Consider the following 16913-nt stretch of genomic DNA (forward strand, 5'->3'; position numbering starts at 1 on the left):
AGCTCAAGGGCATGCGCATGCTTCTGGCTCTCATAGACTTGCTCAGTCATCCGTGGCATGAACAGCAAGTTGTGTGCATGGTTACATCTGCTTTTACATGGCTCTGAGTGTTCAGCAGGGAAAAGATGGAGCATTTTGAGAAAAAGGTAATACCATCAGTTAAAATCAGGGTTATGTTTTGCTTCATATCTATTCACATGGAGGAGCTTTTTCCATCAAGATACCTTTATGAAGGATTATACTAGAAAAAAGTGATGGCAAAGAATCAGAGCATAAAGGCCACTCAAAGAAGAATTAGGTCCCTACGGTGAGCCCCAAGTTTGAGCAGCATGGCAGATGCACAAAGAGACATTTACTTCCCCATCAGTTGTAAGGGTGTCTGCAGCCAAGCCAGAGTTGAAGGCTCAGAGCTGAGCCAAGCCTTAGGACTCTTTCAGTCTGTGCTGTTGTCCGTATTGCCAGTGGAAAATTTCATAATCAGGTAGTACAAGTCAGGCTTTTTTTTTTTTCTTTTTTCTTCTCTGTTTATCATTACACCCTTGTGAGGCCTTGCTGAGCTCACATTAAGGCAGCCAGTAAGATGAATGAGTGACGGGACCAATCAGTTGTGAGGGCCTCAAACAGAGTCTGGACATGTTGGAAATACTGGAGGTACTTCCTAAATTGTGGCAGTCTGGCGGATTTGTTTCACTGACTGAAACTTGTCTGCTGCTGAATCAGAATGGGAGTTTGTATAGCTCTTGATTCAGACAGTATCCTCAGCTAGATTTCGAGGGAGATTAGTAACCCTGAAGTAATTAAGGGTAGCATTACTTCCCAAATAGGGAGTTAATGTTTTGTTAAGCACAGAGTTTAAAAGGGCTCTGAGACTTCAAAGTCCTTCCCCTACAGGGCAGGCAATGTAAAGGTTGCAAGTCAGAGCATTGCTCTGGTAGTTTATTATTCTCTGGGCTCCACAGTAGAAACTAAAGCTGCACAAGAAAACAGACAGTAACTTCTTTGAAATTAAGGGTCCAATATTTTTCATCTATCCTTGTTGTTTTTTGTTTCTTTGTTTTTTTTACTACGTTCACACTCTTTCTTTGCATGTGCCTTGAGAAAAGATAAGTTTGATTTCACTGTGGAGGTTCAGGCTGGATGTTTCAGCTAAAGGTATACAGAAATGACAACCTAAGCCTTCCTTGCCCATGCCTTTGAGATCTGCAAAGGGGGCAGGTTATATTATGATGTTCGTAATAATGCTGTTTCATGGGAACAGCACATTTTTCGGTGCTGAATTTCCGATGTATACACAGTCTTCACCTTCATCTCTACTTGCCTGCATCCAGAGCAGATGTACAGATAGATGTGTGTGGTGAGGATTATTTTTCTCTATCAGCTTTTACATCAGGAAGGAAGAACACCTTGACCTTCCTGATGGGGGCACCTCCGTGGTGTCCCACTTTCCTTGTGGCCCAGCTGTATGAGAATACAGTTCTAAACTAATATTTGTATAGCCTGACTTACAGTGTCTGACTTAGCAGGGTATACATCCCATCACCCACGTGCCACATCACATGTAACTTTTTTTTTACATGTTTTTTTTGGTGATGCCACTGCTCTGAGTGACTGGAACAGCTGAAGCCAGCACACAGGCACCGCTGCCCAGTGCAGGTCTTGCAGAGAGTGGATTAACTTTTTTTTTTTTTTTGGGAACAGGCTGGCAGGCACAGAAGTGCACACTAGTTACACGTTACTTCATAGTGTGTTCGGCTGATGATTTACCAGAATTGAGTAACATTTGTCAACAAATGAGAGTGAAACATCCGCAGGAGGAAATAAAATCAAGAAATTGTCATGAATTAAACCACTGGAAAAATAACAGGAGATGTATATGGCTATTTTTACTTGTTTTACTTAATGTGTGCACATTTTGAAAATAAGTGTATTACTTGAAAGCCTTTAACAAACTTTGTTCAGTCTGCCTTAGAGATATGTTCTCTTTCCCATCCCCTCCCCTTTCCTTTCCTTTTCCGTATGTTTCACTTTTTTAAGGTTCAAAGTATCTTGATGTTTTGATACAAGGGGTTGCAGGTTACAAACCTACTTAAACAATTCCCGATTTATATATTGAATATTGCTTTTATTCACACACAAGCATCTCATTGACTAACTCCTGACACCAGCCTGAGTCCCCAAACAGCAACTGGTCGAAACCTTGAAGGAAAAAGCACAAATGTTGTGTGATATGGGACAAAGCAGGTATCCCAGTCATTCTTCTTTTGATTGAAAAAATAATTTAAAAAAAAGAAAAAAAAGGGAGAGCCAAACCCACATGAACTTACTGACCTTTGTGCCAAGGTAGTTGCTGAAATTATGGAATAGCAGGGATGGGCTGAGGGCTAAGGAGGAGAATTTGGGGGTTGGCCTATGCAGTGAGGTGAGGTTATATATAAGGTGGCTGCAGCGGATTTGGGCAAACTAACGGAGCATATTCCCCAGAGCGCTGCTCAGCGAGTTTGGACATTGGAACTATGAGTGGGTGCCCCTTTGCAGGGAGCAAATACCTGTGAGTCCATCTTCTCTCTATTTTGCTTTAAAATATATAACTTTATATTAAAGTTCGGAGGGGTTATCAGCAAATAGACTGCTGCACTTCTTGCTAAGGGAGAAGATGTTGTGCGAGGACTTTTCAGAGCATGGATTATTTGATGAACTACATTTAATGCTACCAGTTGTTACCGCGGCAAGATGCATGCTTGGTGCGCTGTTTTTCTCACAAGACTGCTTTAGTGGTTCATTTTGCTCAAAACAAGGCATTGTTTGAATTTTAGTTGCATCTCAATAAAAAGGCAGGCGTAGTCATAGATGCCTAATTAAATAGTTTATTTGCTTACTTTTCTTCTTAGATTTAATTTTAGCAAGCTATCTTTGGAAGATGAAAAAGAAGACAAATCACAAGAAGGGATGAATAAAGCCAGCAAAGGTGGACTTATCTATGGAGACTACCTACAAGTAAGTACAAGGATTTGATTTTTACTGCACCAGTTGCTCTGAAGGCTTGAGTCAGGACTCGTGATTGACAATTCTCCCTGTTATACACTGACAGAAGTCAGGCAGTCACCGAGGCAGGTCTCAAAGTGTCCTTTCTCTGCCTGAGCTCCCCAGGTGTACTCGCAGCACCAGAATCAGCGGAGATGGTTGCAGGCAGACTGTGGGATGGCTTCTCAAATTGCAGGGAAGCTGGGTATTTGAGGGGGTTGGTAGGGAAATTGTTTGTACTGCCAAACCTCAGCTGTGACGTGGTGCACCACAGAAGGCTTTCTCTGGCCTGACAATTGCCAGTTGGCAGTTTCTCTGCATGTCAGCAGGCCATGTGTAACTTCCCCAGATTATGGCATGAAAGCCCAGACTATTTGGCTGGAAAAATACATTGCAGTAATCTGGGGTGTGATACAGAAAACAATCAATCAAACAAACAAACAAACAAACAAAAATCACTAGAAGTAATCAAGAAATATGCAAAAATAAAATGGCATAAGTAATAATATAATTCAGACATTTTCTTTTTTTTTTGTGACAGCAAGAACTGAAGTGAATGCCCAAAAGATTAATTTGTTGATGTATGATACAGAATCTTGTAAAGATTTCTTTTAAAGCAAGTGAGATTGCGAGTTTGACTGAGTAAAAAATCAGTAACACCAGAACTGAAATAACTAGTACAGCCTCAAATCAGAGCTCTTGCATGGTTATGCTATTATGTGATTACACAGAATCTTACTATAGGACTTCTGTTGCACTGAACATGACAGTATCGATATAAGATCTGGAGAACGCACTGGATATTTGGTTTTCCCTCTCTTTTTTTTTTTTTTAATAATTAAAAACCCTTAAGATAGTTTCCAAACTTTACTACTTGAAGTACCAAAATGTTAATTTCAGGCAAGATTTTTTTTTTTTAATTAAAAAATAATGCCTGAGACCGCTTCGTCTAACTTCTCATATAACCTGGAATATTTTTTTTAAATATTAAAATATTTTTTCTTAAATATTAGCTCTACACAGTGGGACTACAGTACACTGTGTCTAATAGCAGAATTGAGAACTTTACAAATAGCCTTATTTTCATTTTTAAGCTGAACAAAATACTGAATGCTCAAGAGCTTCAGAGTGAAAAGAAAGGAAACAAAATCCATGATGAGCATCTTTTCATTGTGACACATCAAGGTAAGTGGTTGGGAGGACTAAAGTGATGTTTTCTGACATTCTTGCCACAGGGAGTAATTTAATGCTGAAACACTCTATGCATAATTTGTTTTCACTTTAGACATAGTCACTACAATCACTGTCTTTTTATCTGCATTTGTTGTATCCCTGTATCTTTTGTAAGGCATTAATCCACTCTATGCTTATGAAGCCATAAATATAAAATTTGGATTTGGAAAACCAAGAGTTCAACGGTTCTTTTTCTAGAGAAATTAAGGTGGGGAAATTCATTCTTGGCTTGAGTAACAGGCTGCTATGCAGATTATCGTAGGCAAGGTTTGTGTGTTGGCTTGTGCTTTCTCTGAAACTTCAATCCAACTTTTTAACCATCATGAGGCTCTCTAGAAGCCAGCACAATGGTTAGGTGCACCCCTAACTGCTTGCAGACACTGGTCTGATAATATTTTCCTGTTGATGGGAGATATTTAGATGGCATTAAGGTTGTAAGCAGCTCTGGGGAATGTTGTAAGCAGAGGGGAACGCCATAATGCTTTTAATGAAGTATTGGAGCTGGATTTTCTCTTAACCTCTTTTGTAATCTGCATTCAGTACATCTAATAACTGACATGAAAAACATGCCTTAAAAATCTGTTTACATTCTGGATGCTAGATAGTTTCACGTAATAGTTTTGGTAACAGACAGCATACTTGAACAGGCAATACATTTGTGTATCAGTGCTTTTTTATACAGTGGCATTGTAAACATAGGCTATTCATTTAACATCAAAATCTGAGAATTTTACTTCATCAATGCTATCAAGAAAAAAACACAGTAATGTTGAAGATAATGCTAACAATAACTTTCTTGTTGTAGCTTATGAACTTTGGTTTAAGCAGATTCTGTGGGAATTGGATTCTGTTCGGGTGATCTTTCAAAATGGCCATGTAAGTCAAGAGCAAATATTCATTTTGGGAAAATCCAGTCCCCTATTTCTCTTGTCTCTTTCTTCCCAGACTGATATATATTGTATTTTCTAAATCAACATGTGCTGTATTTGTATATAAAAACAGCGCACACCCCCTCCATCTCACACCTCCACCCCCACCCAAAAAAAAGAAAGAAAAAAAAAGGAAAGAAATCTTGCTGTGTGGCTCTTGTATCTTGATATATGTACAGATGTTTGATCTGTAAAATCCTATGTCCTCCTGATGTCTGCCTTTTACATAGATCACTCTCCAAGACCAGTTTCATTGGCTAAAATTCTCTCATACTTTCCTGCTAATAGTGGGTAATTGCAGGAGCTAACTCAGGTATATTATACCGCAGAAAAGCCATGCTCAGAGGCAAAACTGAAAACAGAGCTAACAGGTATCTTAACATTGAAATGTCACTTCCGTATTTCTTCAAGTTTTTGAGGTCTACATACCATTTTCTTCTATCCAATAAATACTATATGAAAGCAAAACTGTTTTTGATAGTTGAATTGTATTAAATCCAACAGAAGGGCAATAATCAAAATCACAATGTACAATTGCCTGAGAATTTCTTAAAATATAAAAGGAATATTTTTAAAGCTCTAAACATTTATCCAACATTAAACACACCTCATAACTAGATAACAAAGGAAGACTCCTCACTGAGTATTGTACTCACAGAAAAAGGCTGACTACATTTATTTTGAGAAATGCCTTGAATACCTTGAATAACAACCCAAGTACCTGTATATGAAGAAAATCTAGAAGTAGATCAGACCTTCTTTCAGAAAGAAGTAGCCTTTTCCTTATAACGCTCAATGAGAATGATCTTTCTTGTCCTCTGCAGTCATAATTTTGTTGGCTTTTTAGTTGAAAATTGTATCAAAATATAACTGACCATAATCAGCTCTTAATAGAATCATTTCTCATTATTTATTTTTGTGATAAATGAAAGCTACCTTATAATCAGAATCTGAAATGTCAATGTTAAAGTTGAGAACACAGCAGGATGATTAAGGAAATGGTTTTCATTTTTCATTTTTGTAGTTTGATATTTCCTTGTTGTGTGCCCTGGTCTTAGAGGTAAACTTGATCCCATTAAAGTTAATAGGAATTTTAGCAGATTTCTCTGGAGGCAAAGCATTCAACTTATCCTTAAGAGAGTTCCTTGTTTTCCATTTCATATTTTCTATTTCCCACTAGACACTGTCTTTTCTGTTTTCTTCTGCTTGCTAGTGCAAGTCTTTGACAAGCATCTGTTCAGATGTTCTGTCCTGATATATCTCAGATTGTTCTGCTTCTCAACTTTAAGTACTTTCTGCACTTGCCTTATGGCTTGTTCTTTCACAGTATAGATTATAGGAATGATTATAATAGAAAACATAATATAATTATCATGTTGTAATTTATGTCATTAAGATCATATTGTAATAATTATAAATGTTTATTCTAGAAATGATTTTGGTCTAGAATTTAATTTCTTGCAGTGACTTTTATTTTGGTCAAAATACATGAAAGAAAAAAAAACATTGTCCAAGTTGCAATGTGTCATCATTGAGAGAAAAAAAGCTGTTGATCTTTGAAAATCATACTTTCAGTTTTCAGTTAAAAACAGGGCTTTATATTCAATATAAGATTCTGCTGCTATGGATTTCACGTGGAATGGACTTGAAACTTGAAGGACTATAGTGATACACAACAGTGGAAAGACCTGAAATAAATTGGTAGAAGTTAAAGAGAACACCATTCTCTCTCTGCTTACAGTCTTTATTTTTTGTTAAGGTAAGAGATGAGAGAAACATGCTGAAGGTTATCACTCGAATGAACAGAATTTCAATGATTCTGAAATTACTTGTGGAACAGTTCTCCGTTTTGGAAACTATGACCGCATTGGACTTCTTTGATTTCAGGTAAATACTTACTATTGCTCCACAGTAATCCATGAGCTAGTAATTCTCATCCTTAGAGTAGGCTGTGAAGTTAAGCAAGGTCTTTAATGTGCCCTGGCAGCTTTCAGTATCTGGATTGTTCAGCAAGGTGAGAACATGTCTGAGAAGTAGCCGTAATATTACAGTACAAGAGTCAACTAAGAACCTGAGCTTGAATACTAGTCCAGCATACCCTGTAATGAAGTACAAGTTAACTGTTGGTGATTATGTGTGCTGCTGATAAATGTCTTCAGATAAAAATAAAGAATAGCAGAAACAGTAGAAATAGCTCTTGGTTCTGTTAACACTTTACTAGAAACTTACCACTGCACAGTTGCAGTCATGTCATAAAAGAGTCAAGTTCATAAGTCACAAGTCATAAAAGAGTTTGGGTGACAGAAATGCACTCTCTATGTATTATCAAACAGACATTTAAACTGTCTTGCTTGGGACAGTGTTTCATTGCTTCCCAATGTGGGCATGCACTGCTGGAGGCTTCAAGTGGCTGAAGGAAACGTTGCTCTCTTCTTATTTCTACCCTAGAATTTCTGCTCTCCAGTAGCTGCCCAAAATATTGTTGCACCAGCTGGTTGGTAGCTCATCTGCCTTCTGCTCAGGCTTTATTTGGGATCAATTGGTTTGTCTCATCTCTCACTTGGCATTTCCTCTTGCTTCCCTCACCACAACTAGCTCCTTCCACTGCCATGCATGAGAGCTTCATCCACAATCCACCATCTGCTTTTCTGCTTCCGTTCTGCTTGCGTCCCTGACCCGTCTGACTCATGAACATAGTGCTGTCCAGCATCCCACCCACTTCTGCATTGCTTTAGTACCATTTTCCGTCTGTTTTTTAATGGTCCCTAACTAAAAAGCATGTGAAACTACAATTTGGCTTCCTGTGGAAGTTTGAAATATCTGTCTTCTACAGAAAGGGAAATACATGGGTTAATCATTTCTTTTGAGGAGTTCTTTCTTCTGATTTTCAGTGACATACTGTATGTAATATGATAAGCAAATATAAAATCAGATCAATTACTTGTTTTTTCCAAATCTTATATTTGCAATTCTAAGTGCATTATGATTATCTAGCGATGTGGGATTTCAGATTACTTTTATATATCGGTTCTTCTAAAGTGGTCACACAATTTAAACCAGAAAGAGTCCTATTAATGAATCCTTCAGAATTATGTTCAGAAAAAAATTTAGTAGATTTTTATTTATTTCATACATAACAATTATTCTGAAGTATAACAAGCCTACTTAAAGACCATTTACTGGTACTTGAGTGATGTGGAAATTTCCCTGATACCTATTTGGGGTGAAGCTGCTTATGGTATGTGGAAAGAAAATTATATTCACAGATGTTTTGTCTTTTACAACATGTGTACACACACACACACAGCTGCAACTTTAAAACACAATATAAACATAAGTGAGTATATGTCTATGTATATAATTTTCTAATTAGAACATATTATACATATGTTATAGTTGCACTAAAATACCATTTTTTTTTCTTAATTGGAAGCATACCATAAATGTTTGGCCACATATTTGATATTATTCAAATGTGAAATATGTCATTCATTCTTTAGGTGAGAACCAGAGAACCCCATTATTGTAAAATAATATCCCACATTTTTGTATGTTTTCCTCTTCTATTCCCAAAGAGACTACCTAAGCCCAGCCTCAGGTTTTCAGAGCCTGCAGTTTCGCTTGCTAGAGAACAAGATTGGTGTTCCCCAAAGCCTGAGAGTCCCCTATAACAGAAGGCATTATCGTGATAACTTCAAGGGACAGGATTATGAACTACTGCTTAAATCAGAGCAAGAACCAACACTTCTGCAACTTGTGGAGGTAAGAAAGTCTGTCTGAGAACTTGCTTAAATGTTTTCCCCTGTTCTCCAAGAATGTCCTTCATTGGTATCAGTGACAAATTCTTCTCCCTGGATAGAAGCAAACATGCTGGCAGCTTCCCAATGAATCACATTTTGGATGCTTATCAAATTTAGTATGAGAGTTGGTCATTAGTAAGCCAACTGATTTTTTCACAGCTTCTGTCTGAAAAAACTGCTAAACTAGTAAATGGCATTGCAGAAATTTGAGTTGTTCAAGACTATAAATGTACTGGTTTGTTTGCGTTTTTCATGACCACAAACCCTTTTCAGAAGAAAACTTTAAAAATACTTTCACTGTTAGTGAGGTGTAGTAAAGAGGCTAAAAAACAGAACGTGAAAAATGCCAATCCAAAATGGAAAGGAGAAAAGATGTTTAAACAAGTGTTTCTTTCTCACTTACCTTGATTTAATGGTGTTGTCTCAAAGTTATGAATCACTCAAACATGGTGATTTCTTTAACTTCCTTTTCCTTTTCACACGCAAACTTAACTTGCTAAAGAATAATGCAATATAAACCTCAGACATCTGCCTCTATGTGACAAAATTATTCTCTTATTGGAATGATATGGAGTTATATGGAATCATTCCATTCATCTACTGACACCTGAATATATAAGAAACCCATGCAACTTTTCTTCATTAAGACTTCATGCTATTAGATAAGGCGTAGCTAAATTAAATTATCTCTAAAGGGAGTTTGACCATAAAGATTCCTTGTCTTTTTTCTACTATGTTATTTCCCATTATTAAACGGAAATCAAAGAGGAGGCTTTGCTAACTGCTACATAAATTTGTCTTGTATTATTGCATATTTTGGTGTAAGTTAATGGCAGATGGTGTGATCAGCATTCAGCCTGACCTGATAAAAAATGGTTGTATTAGCAGATGGTTCTACATCTTCCTTCTGAGATTTATCTTTATGTTTATCATAAATATGTGGAATAAGATTGTATTCCTGTGTCTACAAGGGAATTGATTTTAACAAGACAGCTTTTGTCTTCCAACAGTCATCTTTTAATTTGGAACCTGTGGGTGTGTTTGCATGGCATCATTGTACAGGTATAAATCTTCCATGTAGACATGCTTATTCCAGTGATTAGCACCTATATACAGGTTATTATATTATCCTGCTACAGTTGTTCTGGTTTATGTTGTAATTTTAGGGTAATGTATTTGCATTATTAATACTTGAACACATTATTATTACTATTAAAGGCATGGCTGGAAAGAACTCCAGGACTCGAGGCAGAAGGATTTGATTTCTGGGGACAATTTGAAGTGAATGTTTTAAAAGGTTTAGAAGAGGAATTTGCCATAGTGCAGGTTAGTAGTGTTCTGTTGATCCAATTATAAGGAAAGACAGCTGGAAAATCACATATTTTTGACTGGCATTTTGGCCCAGTCATGGTTTCTCACTCATTTTACTTAATCTTCAGCAGCCTGTGTTTGCAAGAAACAGGAAAATTACAAACTTTTCCTGGATATCTGAATACATTTATAATTTGACATCTAAGAACTCTTACAGTATCTAATACATGAAATGATTGCAAAAGAAAAGGGAAAGTATGAATGGAAGGTCTGAAGTTCATTTTACTTAAACCATGTCACCTTGAGTGCTTGTATTTGCAGTTCAGAGTAAAACTCCACAAAGTTTGGGTCCATGACCTGTGAGTATAGAGTGTCACTATAAAGTGGCTATTTTTATTTAACAGTATATGGCACTTTGCTGCTATGTGATCATTTGAATTACACTGGCAAATAAGCATGAGAAAATACCGAGATACTGTAAAGTAGGTATAAGTACATTTTTAATGGAAAAACACCATAACATAAGAATTCATTAAGTTCTTGGGAATATGTTTACACCTTTCTAATTTACACACCCTTTCTATATACAATTTTCTAACCCATAGCTGTGCAAAGGTGTCTTTTGCCTTGAAAATGAAGAACTAAAATAATTAGGCCTAAAAGAAATTAAGATTAGGTATTCCAAGGCCTCTAGACCTAAAGAAAATTGATAAACTGCCAGTTTGTTTGCACATTCATTCATCTGAATTGTTTTGACAGCTTATTAATTGCACATTTTGTGGCAATTGTTTTTTTTAAAGGACAGTGACTCAGTGACTTGTCTATCTTCTTTGAAAATACAGTTCATACATTTAAAGTGTAAACTTGACGGGTGTTTATAGTAAAAATAGAAGTTATATTAAGGCTCACTAAAGAGCGTAATTTTCCCTACTGAATTCTAAAAACTCCGTTTGCTTTAAATATGAAAGGCCAAACCAGAATCAGAAGAAAAAGAAGACTTCTTATCTGAATTCCAAAAACAGAAAGATGTATTACTTTCACTATTTGATGAAAAACGGCATGAACACCTGCTTAGTAAAGGTACAGTATATTCATATATGCTTTGGGTTGACATTTTTTGTATTCGACACTTATAGAATAATCACGATAACATTATATTTGCAGGAGAATCAGCATCAAACTAAAGATGCTTGTATTTTACAGGAGAAAGAAGACTGTCTTACAAAGCACTGAAGGGTGCCCTGATGATCTACTTCTACAGGTAATGTTAGAAGATTTGTCTTCAGTGCTTACGGGCAACAGGAGAGGTGAAGGTTAAGTACAACAGCATAGGCTCATTTAGGTTGGAATGGACCTTGGAAAGTCATCTGGTCCAACCCGACACTAAAACCCAGGGCCATATAGTAGATCCAACCTGAAAGTCAAATCAGGCTGCACAGGACTGCATCCTGTTGAGTTTTGAATACCTTCAAGGATGGGGGTTCCACTGTCTCAACAGGTGTTGCTCCTCGGGCCAAAACTAGCAAATGCCCTATTCAGGCTGTTATACAAAGTGTCCTAGAAAGTTTTAGATTATTTTTCCAATGAAGGAAAAAGGACAGATTGAGACTTACATGTCAGAAGTATTTGTTAGAATATCTACTGGTATTTCAATACCAATTTAGAAAAAACATACATCGAGTGTTTTGCATTGCTGAAGTGATACTTTGAAAAATAAAGCACACTATAAGAGATCTTACTATCTCCTCTTTCATTTTTCAAGAGAGGAGCCTCGTTTTCAGGTTCCCTTTCAGCTTCTTACCTCTCTTATGGATATCGATGTTCTCATGACCAAATGGAGATGTAAGTTGCACTTTTTTTACTCTGATATTCTTTTAGATGCAAGTAAACTGTTCTATTTTATACTTCTTAGACTAGTTATACCCAGAGTTTTAGAACCAAGCTTGTGAGTTCTTCCTTTAAGAATACATATATATATATATACATATACATATATATATACACACATATATATATATATAATTTTGGCCAAGAGGAAAGATGAACAGCTTCCTCTGTGGTCATTAGACACATAGGTAGAGCTATCAATTCCATTACATGCTTTAAATTAGGTGGACAATTTTATTTAAGGTGCAGCAATGTATTTTCCAATGCCTTCCAAACCCTCATCATGACAACTCTTCACATGCAAACATTCCTTCTGTTCTTTCTCTACTTAGACAACTATAATTGAATGTATTAATTCTGTACAAACAGAGCACAATCACAGTATCACAGTATCACAGATTTCTAGGTTGGAAGAGACCTCAAGATCATCGAGTCCAACCTCCGACCTAACACTAAGTACTCCACTAAACCATATTGCTAAGCTCTACATCTAAACGTCTTTTAAAGACCTCCAGGGATGGTGACTCCACCACCTCCCTGGGCAGCCCGTTCCAATGCTTAATAACCCTTTCGGTAAAGAAGTACTTCCTAACATCCAACCTAAAACTCCCCTGTCGCAACTTTCGCCCATTCCCCCTCGTCCTGTCACCAGGCACGTGGGAGAACAGACCAACCCCCACCTCTTTACAGCCTCCTTTAAGGTAACTGTAGAGAGCGATAAGGTCGCCCCTGAGCCTCCTCTTCTCCGGGCTGAACAAGCCCAGCTCCCTCAGCCGCTCCTCGTAAGACTTGTTCTCCAGACCCCTCACCAGCTTGGTCGCCCTTCTCTGGACTCGCTCGAGCACGTCCATGTCCTTCCTGTAGCGAGGGGCTATGATGTATAATAGTGTGTTAATTCTGTATTAACTATCATTTTATGTTAGTTGACTGAAGAGTGGCATAATTTACCCCTGTATTGCTGAAAACCTAGTAGCTCATCTCTCTGTTATCTTTAATATTTCAATGATTCACCTTGATGTGACCTTTTGTTTCAATCTTAACACTGGCTATTTGCCATGCCCTTGGTTTGTGTGACTTAGATAACCATGTCTGCATGGTGCACAGAATGATTGGCAGTAAGGCTGGCACAGGAGGGTCATCAGGCTACCACTATTTGCGCTCAACAGTGAGGTAAGAATAACGCATTTCCCCCATTACTTACAATAATGCAGTTTGTAGGCATTGTACTGCCAGGAGACAGATTTCAGACAGCTCACTGGAGGTTAGGGGGCTGTTGTTTCTCTTTTGGGACTCTGTCATTTCCTCCTCTTTCTGCCCGTTGTACATTTACTTATCAGGTTGACATACATAAATTCAAAACCTTTTGGGGCAAAGGGCTTTGATCACTCATGCAAAATGCCATTTATAAGTCTCAAGCAAGGGATCTAGGCATTACCGTAATAGAAATAATATTAATTCTGCATCGTTTAGCTTGTGTGCTATCCAGCCCAAGTTAATTAGGTGATACAGGCTGGAAATGAGTCCCGTCTGCTGTGCAGCTAATGACAGTTGCTTTAATCCTTAGAATGACTCTAAGTATATAACCTAAGGTACTGAAATTTAGGGTTGAGTATATTTTGAAAGCTGATATTTATTGATACCCTCTAGCTGCGCAGGCAAAAAATCAGAAACCTGTTTCCTTCTGTTGGATAAAGCAGAGAGAAAATTTAAAATTCGTCTTTTAATGGATGGTTTGGGCCTGAGTGCAGAATTCTCTGAATGAGCAGAGAGAGACTTACTTACACAAAATTTGAGAATTCAGCTAGTTTGGTTTGAACTTTTTAGGCTCAACTGCGTCCTCACTATGTCCCAAACCACATTATGTCAAAAAGCAAAAGAACACTTGAAATATTTTCTAAGAGGACCTTCTTTTAGGATTGTTTTCAAAGAGACAGTACGCAGCCAGTGACTGGCATCTATAGCTGCAGGCAATGATTCCTATCTAAAACATTATAATACAGCGGGGGAAAGAAAGCAGGCAGGTTATATTGAATTCAGTGAAGATGGCTTAAAATTCAAGGTTCATTATCTTTTCAGCAATCCTTCTCACTTTTTCTTAATTTCAGATTAACATTCTTCCCAGATACATTCCCCTTCATACCTACTACAAGAGCGGAGGTCTGGAGGTTAGAGCCCCTGTAGTCTGCAGTTTTAGGAGAAGGATGTGGCTACTTCCCTTTAAATATAATTTAATCTGCTATGCCCTAGAAACAGTTAGTATGGGACTTTTATTCTGAAATATTAAGGAGAAGGATGGTTAGTGCAGAAATCTTCAATAAATGAGAGGGAACAATTCCTGAGGTTTTGGAAATTACTCCTATGCCAACACAGCAAAATTAATTGTTCCAATTATCTTTTTCAGTGACAGATACAAGGTGTTCGTGGATTTGTTCAATCTTTCAACATTTCTAGTGCCAAGACCCTGGATACCAAAAATGAATCCAACTATTCATAAATTCCTTTATACAGCAGAATACTGTGACAGCTCCTACTTTAGCAGCGACGACTCTGATTGAACTACCTCCTTTCTAGACTGATTGCTGTAAAGAACTTCAGAACTTCCATCTTGATGGGTGCTATCCCTCAAGTATAGCAACTGTTCTCATGCAGCATGGGTGTGTAAATATTTATTTATGTATGACAATTATGTGAATAGTATGATCGACTAATGGAAGAAATTTAACCATTTGTAGAAAAAATAATCTGTATTGAATTATACTATATTAAAGCTAAAATGATAACCCAATTCAAATCAGTGGCCAGTTTAACTTAGCAGAAGTGTTGAAAATTGTTGAAAATAAAGCCCACACTTATGGAAAGAGAGCAAATTATAATGAATTATCACAATCATGTCTTATTTGTACATATTGTTGTGTGTTAGTTTGCCTAATGGCTTTTAGTAATGTAATTCTTCGAGTCAAAGATATAATTATTCTCATCAGCTTCAAAAGAAAATTAATTTCTGAGCAGTAGTGGAATTTCAAAAGTAATTTTGGGTTAAGATTTTCAAAAGCTCCACTTTGAAAAAATATTAAGTCTTCAATCTGTGGAAACCCAAACCTCCTGAATTGTATTACACATGAATGTAAATCCCTTCAGTAGAAATACTTAGCATTAAGAATAGTAGATATAAGTAAGTACTTTGCACTTTAAATAAAGCAGTATTAAAGCTCTTCTTTTGTTAAGTCTTCTTCTAAAGCAAGCACAGTGTTCAAACAACAGTATAGCAGAAATTTAAAGTGTTTTTTTTTTTAATTTAAAATATCATTAAAATAAGGATAAAATTGTTATATCATAAAAGTGAAGTGACTTTGGCCATAAGGTATTGATAGAGCTGGGTCGTCAACTCATGAGTGGACTCTCATCTGCATAAATGCTTTCCCTGGAAATACACATACACCGCAGGCCTTAATTTCTGTTGTTTGGTCTAATAATGCTTTTTAGGTACTTAGGCTTGGCTGTACGGCTTCAAAAGCACAGATGAAACTTCTGTGTTTGATACTACTATAACAACATTACTCTTATTAATGTCAATTTAGAACTTTAGCTGGTTTTGTTCCGGTTAGGGAAATGTGCTATTTGTTGTTTGTAATCTGCTAAGGCAATACTACAGAAGACTTCTCCTTTTGGTTAATATGAAGTTTTCAGACAGTAAAACTTGGTAAGTAGCAGAACCTGAAGTAGTGAAACACAGTACTTGGTCTTTTTTTTTTTCCACTGAAAATATTAGAAGTCCTTCAAAGTAGAAGTACTAAAACGACAATATTTACACAGACAATTATGAACATTCATGGCATCTGTTACAAAAGGATTATACTACAGAGACCTATTAACATGGTACTATGAGTGCAAAAATTACAGAATTGCTTCAATACTTTTCCTAGTAGCACTTCATCAGTGATACAGGTAAAGAGTTCCAGATGACAGAACACTTTGAAAGTGCATGAGTGCATGTTTAGTTGTCAATTCTAGTTACATTTTTCTCCAACTGCAGTTATACAGGTCAGCAAATCTAGAACCACTCTTTGGTTCCCAGCAAGTCTCCTGTGAGTTCAATAAAGTTCAATAATTTTGTAGGGTAATTCAGCATCTACCCTACTTGGAGTATTCTGTAATTGCTGATTTCTAAAAGGTGGCAAATATATCAACAGCACTCTACTGCCATCATTTTTTCTATAATAGACAATTTTTTTGCATTTATGCTTTGCCACTGGTTTCGCTGTTAGTTATGAAGTAGAGAAGATTTGTGGAACTGACACAGCTATCAAAAGGCAGAATTAGTTGATTTGCAAACACTTATGTCCTGTCAAGGCATGGGATGTTAAGCCACTAGACGTGTCTTGGGTTTGTCTAAATATAGTTTCTGCTTGCTTTTCTATCCATCTAACAAATTAATTCAGAAGACTGTGACATTCCAGGCACTTTCTAAAACACTCCCTACTCTAAAGAGCTCTGAATTTGTATCTATACAAGAAAGGTGTCAGACTGAAATGGAAGGACTGCAGCACTACACTGACCCTGGGTGCTAAGGAGACAACTTTAACTATCCATTCCCCTCCTCTATTCTTCTAGCTTTAGAGAAAATGTAGAATTTCACAAAAAGGAGGAAGACAAAACGTCTGAGGCGCTACAAAAGACAAGATGGGTATAAAAGCATAACAGAGAGAATGTTTTCTTCCAACCTCCCCTTTCC

General features: G+C 37.0%; 1 protein-coding gene across 7 annotated transcripts in view; it reads left to right on the forward strand.

The window, feature by feature from the left end:
* The window catches only part of TDO2 (tryptophan 2,3-dioxygenase), a 45600-nt gene extending 30207 nt beyond the window's left edge, over positions 1 to 15393 (forward strand). For 6 of the 7 annotated variants that reach the window (XM_066996095.1, XM_066996094.1, XM_066996093.1 and 3 more), the window contains 11 exons: positions 2889 to 2994; positions 4116 to 4206; positions 5060 to 5130; positions 6943 to 7070; positions 8759 to 8945; positions 10202 to 10309; positions 11263 to 11374; positions 11498 to 11555; positions 12057 to 12136; positions 13261 to 13351; positions 14583 to 15393. In XM_066996095.1, coding sequence (XP_066852196.1) covers positions 2947 to 2994; positions 4116 to 4206; positions 5060 to 5130; positions 6943 to 7070; positions 8759 to 8945; positions 10202 to 10309; positions 11263 to 11374; positions 11498 to 11555; positions 12057 to 12136; positions 13261 to 13351; positions 14583 to 14736 — 1128 coding nt within the window. In that variant the 5' untranslated portion in view covers positions 2889 to 2946 and the 3' untranslated portion in view covers positions 14737 to 15393. Of the gene's footprint in view, positions 1 to 2199; positions 2549 to 2888; positions 2995 to 4115; positions 4207 to 5059; positions 5131 to 6942; positions 7071 to 8758; positions 8946 to 10201; positions 10310 to 11262; positions 11375 to 11497; positions 11556 to 12056; positions 12137 to 13260; positions 13352 to 14582 lie in introns of those variants that run through there. The other variant, XM_048071861.2, reaches the window with a different exon arrangement.
* The last annotated feature ends 1520 nt before the right edge of the window (positions 15394 to 16913 follow it).

This window comes from Anser cygnoides, chromosome 4 (assembly GCF_040182565.1).
Source record: "Anser cygnoides isolate HZ-2024a breed goose chromosome 4, Taihu_goose_T2T_genome, whole genome shotgun sequence".
NCBI lineage: Eukaryota > Metazoa > Chordata > Aves > Anseriformes > Anatidae > Anser > Anser cygnoides.